This window comes from Priapulus caudatus, unplaced genomic scaffold (genome assembly GCF_000485595.1).
Source record: "Priapulus caudatus unplaced genomic scaffold, Priapulus_caudatus-5.0.1 Scaffold1401, whole genome shotgun sequence".
Lineage (NCBI taxonomy): Eukaryota > Metazoa > Priapulida > Priapulimorpha > Priapulimorphida > Priapulidae > Priapulus > Priapulus caudatus.
This window is the reverse complement of record NW_014578462.1, coordinates 24,298-34,874: the sequence shown is the minus strand read 5'-3', so window position 1 is coordinate 34,874 and position 10,577 is coordinate 24,298. Positions and strand designations below refer to the sequence as shown.

The following is a 10,577-nucleotide window of genomic DNA, read 5'->3' as shown; positions in this document are numbered from 1 at the left end:
GCGAGAGAGAGAGAGAGAGAGAGAGAGAGAGAGAGCGAGCGAGAGAGAGAGAGAGAGAGAGAGAGAGAGAGCGAGCGAGAGAGAGAGAGAGAGAGAGAGAGCGAGAGAGAGCGGAGTTGTCGAATTACGAAATTGGTTCAACTCGCCAATTCACCAATGTAAAGTCGGTAGTGTAAACCCAGCTTTAGTGTATCACCGCTAGTAGAATCAGCAGCTAAGCTCTGCTCTGCTGCTTTGTAGGTAAGGAGGATGGTCTGGGCGTGGAGAATCTACAGGGCTCAGGCGTGATAGCTGGCGAGACGTCACGAGCGTACGAAGAAATCATCACCATGAGCTTGGCAAGTAGACTTTATGTCAGACCCAACGTTCGTTGTATGCTCATGTTACAGGTTACATGGTGTTGAGCTGTGCCGCTGTTGAGCTCGTCGTTGCATTGCCTCATGTTACAGGTTACATGATGTTGAGGCCTGTTATCGCTTGCATGCTCATGTTACAGGTTACATGATGTTGAGCTATTGTTGCATGCTCATGTTGCAGATTACATAGCATTGAGCTATCATAGTTACATGACAGTGAGCTATCGTTGCGTGCTCATGTTACAGGTTACATAACATTGAGCTATCATAGTTACATGACAGTGAGCTATCGTTGCATGCTCATGTTACAGGTTACATGATGTTGAGCTGTCGTTGCATGCTCATGTTACAGGTTACATGATGTTGAGCTATTGGCTTGCCATGCCTCATGTCTGCCCAGATTACATTTAGCATTGAGCTATCATAGTTAACATACAGTGAGCTATCGCTTGCGCTGCTCATGTTACAGGCTTACATAACATTGAGTATCATAGTTACATGACAGTGCGCTATCGCTTTGCAGCCTCATGCTTGTTACAGTTACATGATTGTTGACTGTCGCTTTGCATGCCTCATGTACAGCGTTACATTTGATGTTGAGCCTATTGTTGCATGCTCATGTTGCAGATTACATAGCATTGAGCTATCATAGTTACATGACAGTGAGCCTATCGTTGCGTGCTCATGTTACAGGTTACATAGCATTGAGCTATCATAGTTACATGACAGTGAGCTATCGTTGCGTGCTCATGTTACAGGTACATAGCATTGAGCTATCATAGTTACATGACAGTGAGCTATCGTTGCGTGCTCATGTTACAGGTTACATAGCATTGAGCTATCGTTGCATGCTCATGTTACAGGTTACATAGCATTGAGCTATCATAGTTACGTGACAGTGAGCTATCGTTGCATGCTCATGTTACAGGTTACATGACATTGAGCTATCATAGTTACATGACAGTGAGCTATTGTTGCATGCTCATGTTGCAGATTACATGACAGTGAGCTATTGTTGCATGCTCATGTTGCAGATTACATGACATTGAGCTATTGTTGCGTGCTCATGTTACAGGTTACATAGCATTGAGCTATCATAGTTACATGACAGTGCAGCTATGTTGCATGCTTCATGCTTTACCAGGTTACATAGCATTGAGCTATCATAGTTACGTGACAGTGAGTTATCGTTGCATGCTCATGTTACAGGTTACATAGCATTGAGCTATCATAGTTACATGACAGTGAGTTATCGTTGCATGCTCATGTTACAGGTGACATAGCATTGAGCTATCATAGATACGTGACAGTGAGCTATCGTTGCATGCTCATGTTACAGGTTACATGACATTGAGCTACATAGTACATGACAGTGAGCTATTGTTGCATGCTCATGTTGCAGATTACATGACAGTGAGCTATTGTTGCATGCTCATGTTACAGGTTACATGGTGTTGAGATTTCATTGCATGGCCATGTTACAGGTTACATGGTGTTGAGATTTCATTGCATGGCCATGTTACAGGTTACATGGTGTTGAGATTTCATTGCATGGCCATGTTACAGGTTACGTGTCGAACGATCGGTATAGGAGCTTACATCGTGCGTCTTGGCCAGCGTGTGATCCATGTCGAGAACTCGCATATCATTCTCACCGGCGCCATCGCGCTCAACAAGGTAGCGTAAACAAGAGAGCATGTCTTACTAGTCCATCTGGTCATAATCACGTGACAGGCACTATTCTATACGTGTGTGTGTGCATGTGTGTGTGGGGGGGCGGGCGTGCTGTGTGTTGCCGTGTGTGTGTGCGTGTGTGTGGTGTGTTTTTTTGGGTTTTTGTTGGGGCCGCGGGCGGGCTGGCGTGCTGTGCTGCTGAAGTGTGTGTGTGCTGTGTGTCGTGTGCTGTGTCGTGTGGTGGGGCAGGGGGCGTGATGTGTGTGCGTGTGTCGTGCTGCTAGGGGGCGGCGACTGTGCGTGTTGTGTGTGTGATGTGTGCCTGTGTGTGTGTTGTGTGCGCTGTGGTTGTGAGTGTGTGCGTGTGTGTGCGTGTGTGCTGCGTCCGTGTGTGGCGTGTGCGTGGTTGTGTCGTTGTGTGTGCTGTGTCGTGTGCCGTGTGAGGCTGATGCTGTTGCCTTGTGTGTTGCGTGTTGTGTGTGTGTGTTTGTGTGTGTGTGCGCTGTGCTTGTGTGTGTGTCGTGCGACTCGGGTTTGTGTGTGCCTGCCTGCGTGTGTGTGCGGCGTCGTGTGTGTTGTGCCCTGGTGTGGTGTGTGTCGTGCTGTGTGCGTCGTGTGTGCGTGTGGTGCTGCCGGTGGTGTGTGTTGTAGTGCTGTGTGCGTCAGTGTGTGTAGTGCCTGTGTGTGCTGCTTTGTGTGTGTGTGTGCTGTGCTGTGTGCTGTGTGTGTGTGTGTGTGTGTGTCGCTGGGTGTGTGTGCCGCGGCCCGTTGTCCCTGTGTGTTGTGTGTGTGTGCCGTGTCTGTGTGTGTGTGCCGAGTGTGTGTGTGTGTGCTGTGTTGTGTGTGTGTGTGTGTGCCGTGTTGGCTGGCGGTAGCTGCTGCAATGCGTGCGTTGCGTCGCTGAGCCCGTGCGTGCCCGTGCCGTGTGTGTGCTCTGTGCTGTGTGTGCTGTGCGGGGGGGCGGGGCGTATGCGTGTGTGTGTGTGTGTGTGTGTGTGTGTGTGTGTGTGTGTCACGGTGTGCGTGCGTGCGTGCGTGCGTGCGTGTGATGTAACACTAAGGAACTAATGTAACTGCACCCTTTACTGTTGTACACCTGCTTTGCAGTGTCTCTCCGTGGCAGCGATTTTGCACTTTTCTAAAGTTAATAAATGTCTTAATGAGTATTAACCATTTAAGTTCACGGGTTGACGGGTCACCAATGACGCAAATACATTATTCGTACATTATTATTTAAAACATCTTGTCCCCTATTTACGTGTTCGCAAAGGTGACTTTCAAGTCCGTTACTCATTTTTACACCCGTCACATTGAAAAATGTCAAGTGGCATTTTCTATAATGCTTGCTGTAGTAATAACAGATGAGTACATGAGTATGTGTACTCAACCAAGAAACAAGACTTTTCTTAATTATATTATATTATAATATATTATTTATATTATATTATATTATATTATAATATAGTATTTATATATATATTATATATTTATATATGTATAATTATATAATTATATAAATTAAATTATAATTATAGAAGCTACTTTATACTGATATTATATTCAGTTATAATTAGCGTTGCTCGTTTGTCTCGTTAGCTGCTGGGACGTGAGGTCTACACATCCAACAACCAGCTGGGTGGAGTACAGATCATGCACAACAATGGTGTGTCGCACGCGGTTGTGCGTAACGACATGGACGGCATACATCTCATGTTACGCTGGCTGTCCTACATGCCAAAGGTAGCTGTTGCCGACCGGTGTCCATGTTGGACGACATTTATGTTGTTTTCTACTGTATCACTCAGAAAAACATCATTTTAACTACTCTCACTTTACTAGTACAGAATATGCTGAAGTTTTTTGTGTATATATTTTTTCTTCATGTTGTATAGCATTCTTTTGTACTGTATCACTCAGAAATTTTATCATTTTAACTACTCAACGCTATTGCGTTTATCAGATTTTTTCTCCATGAAAAAAACTGTCATCACTCAGGTACATGTATTTGTATCTGAATTACCTGCAATAAAGATTTAATAATAATAATAATAATATCATGAAAACTATCGATGGAATCACGGATGCTTGTTGTCGTAACAAAGCTTCGCCATTAGTTTAGTTTACATTGGTTTTGGGATAAAAGGTTAGGACCGGGACTAACAATAGGAATAATGATGACGGAACCTACTATACCTGCACTTATACTTATACAACATCCTTACGCGAGCATTTGATATTTCCTTCGTAAGAACATGACGTCTGGCCTCCCGATCGTCAAGTCTCTCGACCCCGTCGATCGTGAGATACAGTTCTACCCGCCCAAGTCAGCGTACGACCCGCGGCACATGCTCGCCGGCCGCATCGACCCGCTCACCAACGTGTGGGAGAGCGGATTCTTTGACGAGGGAAGCTGGATGGAGATCATGGAGAAGTGGGGTCAGACGGTCGTCGTCGGGCGCGCAAAGTACGTGCATGGCGCAGTCTTGTGGACTGATATCGTCTGAATACACATGTGCCACATTGACTTTGGTCGAGACTGTGCGTGTGTGTGTGTGCATGTGTGCGTGTGTGCGTGCGTGCGTGCGTGCGTGCGTGCGTGCGTGCGTGCGTGCGTGCGTGCGTGCGTGCGTGCAGTCTACATACTCACTTTCTTTACTCCTTTTCCTTCATATATATATACGGTGAACCTGCTGTCAATAATAAGAGAACGTTGCTTATTCTTATTGTTATGATATTGCAACAGTAAAGATTGGTATGTAGCATGAGTAAATCCTCGAGAGGTTTAAATTGATGGTGGAATGGTGTAACTTATGATAGACTCTTGCCATGTTATCAGGAGTCTATCAATATCAATATCAATATCAATATCAATATCAATATCAATATCAATATTGATAGACTCCTGATGTTATCTGCGTAAATTTTTGGAATGCGGTCGAGTTATCGTTTAATGAAGGTCGAGTTAACGGATGTTTTTATCTGTTGCGAAATTAAGGATAAGTTCATTCGTATTCATCATAACAAGCTGCTAGAAGCTTGAGGCTTGTTGTCGTCCCCGTGGCAACGTGGACTGATGTGAGCGTGTGCATGGCTTCATCTCCTGCAGGTTGGGAGGCATCCCTGTCGGTGTCATCAGCGTTGAGACACGCACTGTCGAGGTGGAGGTCCCGGCCGACCCCGCCAACGATGACTCCGAGGCTCGGGTGAGACACAGCATCCTCCCGCGTTGTCGCGCAACCGTTGCCTAGCACTGCCTCGGGATGTTGCCATAGCAACATGCCCAGTGTGGATGTAATAGTGTCTGGGGATGTTCCCGTAGTAGTTTTCAGCGTTAGCATGTATTGTTGTTATAAGATGTTTCTGTAGTAACCCGCACCGCGAATGTGTAGTACTATCATAGGATTTTTCCGTAGAAGCAAAATCTGCGCCTGCATCCAGTATTACTACATACAGATGATACTGTTGTACCACAGTTGCAGTGATTGCCAGTAACGACTCGAAACAGCAGGGTTGTCATGCATAGTACTCAGAGTAGATAGTAGAGTCAGTAATGACTCCGACTCGGAGTGGCAGTCATAGCATGTAGTTAGCTCCAGCATTGTGTCACTCATCAGTAGTTAAATCATTTCATGCATGTAGACTAGATAGTAGAGTCAAGAATGACTCAGTGGCAGTCATAGCATGTAGTTAGTTCCAGCATTGTGTCACTCACCAGTAGTTAGACATAATTTTACGTGTTTAGACTAGATAGTAAAGACAGGAATGACTCAGAATAGCAGTCATAGCTAGCATGTAGTTAGTTCCAATGTAGCATGTAGTTAGTTCCAGCCTTGTGTCACTCATCAGTAGGTAGATCATTGTTCGTGCATCACTCGTCACTGATTGGCAATGTGCTGCTTCAGCTGATACCGCAGGCTGGGCAGGTGTGGTTCCCAGACTCCGCCTATAAGACGTCGCAGGCCATACAGGACTTTGGCAAGGAGACTTTACCGCTAATGATCTTCGCGAACTGGCGCGGTTTCTCTGGCGGCATGAAAGGTACGACAATGACAACGGGTGTTTTGAGCGAAAACAAGTGGCGCCTGTAAGCGTCAGGAAACTCGTACTGGGAGAGTTTTTATTCGCGAATCAGCTCATGTTCGCAGACGTGGTTGGGTTCGGCACTGGAATAATATCAGCTATCTCACTTCCGCGCATGTGTCTGCCATCGTCCGAGTTAATGTGACTATTTTGCGTTTTTTAGAAGATGAAACTAAATGAAATAATAAAATACTATATATTAGAATATAAGGTAATAAAAACTAAATATAGAATAGATAAAATAAATATCATAAATAGATAATAATATATAAATATATATAGAATAGAAACTATAAAAATGCAGTTCTGGTTTTGTTGACTCGACATGGTTAAATTGTTGCATTATACTGCCAACTTGCATGCCGGACACTACTCCCCATAGCAAACAATCCGACAGCCGTGTTTTAATAGTTTATATTTTGCTAAAAAAAATAATCGCGGGCACTATTTACAATGACATAAAACTACAACTGCATTTTAATAGTTTTTTTTTCGTTCGAGAAACAATTGCCGGCATGATTCATGCGATCACGTTGACGCTATCATCAGTGGCGCCCTCTCGTTGCAGACATGTTCGACCAGGTGCTGAAGTTTGGCTCGTACATCGTCGACGCCCTCGTCGCCTACCGACAGCCAATCAGCATCTACATCCCGCCGAACGCGGAGCTGCGTGGCGGAGCGTGGGTCGTCGTCGATCCGTCCATCAACAGCCGCTACATGGAGATGTACGCTGATCCTGAGAGCAGGTGAGAGAGAGAGAGGGGAGCAGGAGGGAGGGGGAGGGACAGAGAGAGAGAGAGAGAGGAGGGAGAGCGAGAGAGAGAGAGAGAGGGGGAGAGGGGAACGTGAGAGAGAGAGAAGGAGGGGAGGGCGAGAGAAGAGAGAGGAGAGAAGGGGGAGGGTGAGAGAGAGAGAGAGAGAGAGAGAGAGAGAGAGAGAGAGAGAGAGAGAGAGATAGTGTGTGTGTGGGGGGGGGATAGAGCGAGAGGTAGTGAAAGCGAGTTATTGTGTCAGAGTGCAGTGTGAGTTGTTGTGAGAAAGCGTGAGTTGCTGTAAGATAGCGTGAGTTATTGTGTACCTGTGAGTGTGAGTTATTGTTGTTGAGTGTAACTTATTGTGGTAGAGCGTAAGTTATTGTGTGAGAGTGCAGTGTGAGTTGTTGTGAGAAAGCGTGAGTTGCTGTAAGATAGCGTGAGTTATTGTGTACCTGTGAGTGTGAGTTATTGAGGCAGGTTTGGCAGCCACCATGCTACACGTCAGGGTGCGATCTGTTACAGGGGAGGGGTGCTGGAACCGGAGGGCACTGTGGAAATTAAATATCGCACGAAGGATCTCATCAAAACGATCAACAGAATCGATCCCCTGTGTGTGCAGCTCAAACGTCAGCTGGCCTCACCCGATCTCAGTAAGTGGCGCCATCTATCCCCCACCATGTGAAATAGACGCTGTATGTAAGCAGGCACTGTCAATGCTAAATGTACTGACTAACATAATAACACGATCGTTTATTAACCAATGTAGCCGTGTCAACAGTATTGATTAATGACTAATTATTGAATAAAAAAAAATTATTAACGACTTTATATTACTAATTAATAATTAATTTTAATTATAACCAATTAATATTTTTTTAATAATGAATTCAACTTTTTATTAATGAAGTTGGCCAAGTTTGTTGTCGACACTTTTCTACGTTTTGTTCTCCATTCGATTCTTTGTCGGCGTCTGACAGTGGCCACATCGAGGTGGTGTGAACATGGCATTTTCATGTGTGCAGGGGTAGAAATTAACTTTTGAACAAGCGAGTCCAACAGACTCACAGTCCCTACCAGCAAAAAGAGGGAGTCCTCAGCAAAACGAGAGAGTCCGCAGTATACAAGTAGTACCACAGATATTAACAAAAAAGACAAGTCTGCCAAATTTTCCTGGGTCATTTGCTATAAAAAAATATGGTAATTTCGCGAGGCCGTGCTCTGGAACGAACTAGTTAGTATAGCAGAATTTTCAGGGAGCCACACGGACTCCTGCATATGTCAAATCAGGGAGTCTGATAGTAATTCAGGGAGTATTTGACTTCGGACTCGCGTTAATTTTGCACCCTGTGTGCGTAATTATTTTGTGGGCTTTCCTTCGGACAGGTGCAGATGTGAGACACCACATTGAGATTCAGATGCAGGAGCGGCAGCAGAAACTGATGCACATGTACCACCAGGTGGCGGTCATGTTTGCGGACCTGCACGACACGGCCGGCCGGATGAGAGATAAGAATGTCATCACGGTATTCATCAGCACTGTACTCTGTCTCTCTCCGTCTATTTTGCTCTCTTTTTCTCCTGCCCTCCTTCCCTCCATTGTCTTCTCCTGCCTCCTCCCCCTTCCCTTCCCCTCGTTCTATGTCTCTGTCTGTCTGTCTCTCTCTATAGCCCTCTCCCTCTGGCTATCTCTCCCCCTCTCCACACCCTCATCCTCTCTTTCTGTCTCTCTCTCTCTTTCTCTCTCTCCCTCTCTCTTTCTCTCCCTTTCCCTCTCTCTTTCTCTCCTTCTCCCTCTCTCTTTCTCTGTCAATTTTCAATATCGAGTAGATACATGAGTAAAATAGAGCAAAAATTAACTTGTCTATGGTTTGAAAATGCAGCTATGATAGTCATATACCACACCCGATACTGCCAACCTAGGGGAAAACAACCCAATGCACTAACCCAAGGAGAAACCGCACCATTTAGTGCTAACCTCGTAGAAACTGCACTCTAATCCCTAACCGGGACCACCCTATACAAGTTTGTCTGTTCTCACGCGCAGGACATCATTTCATGGCGCACGTCACGCCGATTCTTCTACTGGCGACTGCGGCGCCGCCTGCTGGAGAACCAGGTGAAGCAGAAGATTTGGCACACGAACGCGGACCTCACCGATGGACAGGTGGAGTCCATGATGCGTCGTTGGTTCATCGAGGCAAAGGGAGCCGTCAACGTACGTGTGCGCGCCGCCGCGTTTGTGTGTGAGATTTGAGAGAAGTGGAGAGGTGGTAGAGGAGAGGAGAGACAGGGGGAGAGGAAGAGAGGGGGAGAGGAGAGACAGGTGGAGAGGAAGAGAGGTGGAGAGGAAGAGATAGGGGGAGAGGAAGATACAGGGGGAGAGGGGGAGTGGAAGAGATAGGAGGAGAGGAAGAGAGGGGGAGAGACAGACAGGTGGAGTCATTGTTATGTCACTGGGTCATAGAGGCCAAGGGAGCTGTCAACGTACTTGTCAACACTGTCACCGCCGATGTCTAGCAGTGGTGGAGGAGATGATAGAGGATAGGAGAGAGAGAGAGAGAGAGAGGGAGAAGGAAGAGAGGGAGTGTGTATGTGAGAGAGGTAATGGGTAGAAAAGAGAGAAGGAGAAAAAAGAGGACAAGTGGAGGAGAGAGGGAGACCTATGTGTTGAGGAAACAGAAAGAGATGATATTATTTAAACAAGAAATTATCAATAATAAATCTGTTCAAAGTTTCAAACATAAGATTAGCATTAGTAACTTCAATACTGAGTGCGTTAGCTTTATCGTAGACACACACTAGCATCACTGCTGGATGATAACATATATAATAATAACATATATTTAATTTATATAATTAATTTATAATACAATAATAATATAACATCATCACTGCTGGATAATGTAACGATGTTTGCTGTGCAGGGATATCTGTGGGACGACAACCAGTCGGTCGTGGAGTGGTTGAGAGAGCAGTTAGAGGTTGAACCATCCGTCTCGCTGGTCATGGAAAACATTCGCGCGTTGCAGAGAGATGCAGCCATAAAGAACATTCGTCAGTGAGTATAGCGTGTGCTTATATAGACTAGTGGGATTTCTGAAAAATGTTAATGTTAGGGGCATTTTGGGGTAAAAGTTGGGAACCAGACTTTTTAACATAATTCGAGTATGCTGAATCCGATAAGCACGGTTCCTAAGCGAAATTTTGAGTTTTTGGCCATCTAATTTGCATAAACAAAATGGCCGCCAAATTGTCGTTTCTTGAACTATTTTCTACAATAGCTTTGTACCCAGGCAAGCAAAAATGAACATTTGAAAATTGAATATTACATCTGTGAAGCCTGTACTGGCGCTACGAAGCACAGTCTGTACCTGCATCACCCCCGTGTGTAGATGCTACGAGCTTGCTATTAGATCCCATAAAGCTATAAAGTTTACGATGAATATTGATGCTAGTGCCCCCTGGTGGTCATGTCTCTTGATGCTAGTGCCCCCTGGTGGTCATGTCTCTTGATGCTAGTGCCCCTGGTGGTCATGTCTCTTGATGCTAGTGCCCCTGGTGGTCATGTATCTTGATGCTAGTGCCCCTGGTGGTCATGTCTCTTGATGCTAGTGCCCCTGGTGGTCATGTATCTTGATGCTAGTGCCCCCTGGTGGTACTGCATATTGATGCTAGTGCCCCCTGGTGGTACTGCATATTGATGCTAGTGCCC

At 45.5% G+C, this 10,577-nt stretch overlaps 1 protein-coding gene across 1 annotated transcript in view; it reads left to right on the top strand.

Moving 5' to 3' along the window:
- The window catches only part of LOC106816516 (acetyl-CoA carboxylase-like), a gene marked incomplete at its 5' end in the record, with an annotated part of 52,127 nt that overhangs the window by 40,636 nt on the left and 914 nt on the right, over positions 1-10,577 (top strand). Inside the window, 11 exon segments of the mRNA XM_014821143.1 lie at positions 241-338; positions 1,923-2,033; positions 3,627-3,770; positions 4,280-4,494; positions 5,137-5,233; positions 5,933-6,068; positions 6,679-6,856; positions 7,388-7,515; positions 8,249-8,388; positions 8,910-9,080; positions 9,790-9,923. Coding sequence (XP_014676629.1) covers positions 241-338; positions 1,923-2,033; positions 3,627-3,770; positions 4,280-4,494; positions 5,137-5,233; positions 5,933-6,068; positions 6,679-6,856; positions 7,388-7,515; positions 8,249-8,388; positions 8,910-9,080; positions 9,790-9,923 — 1,552 coding nt within the window.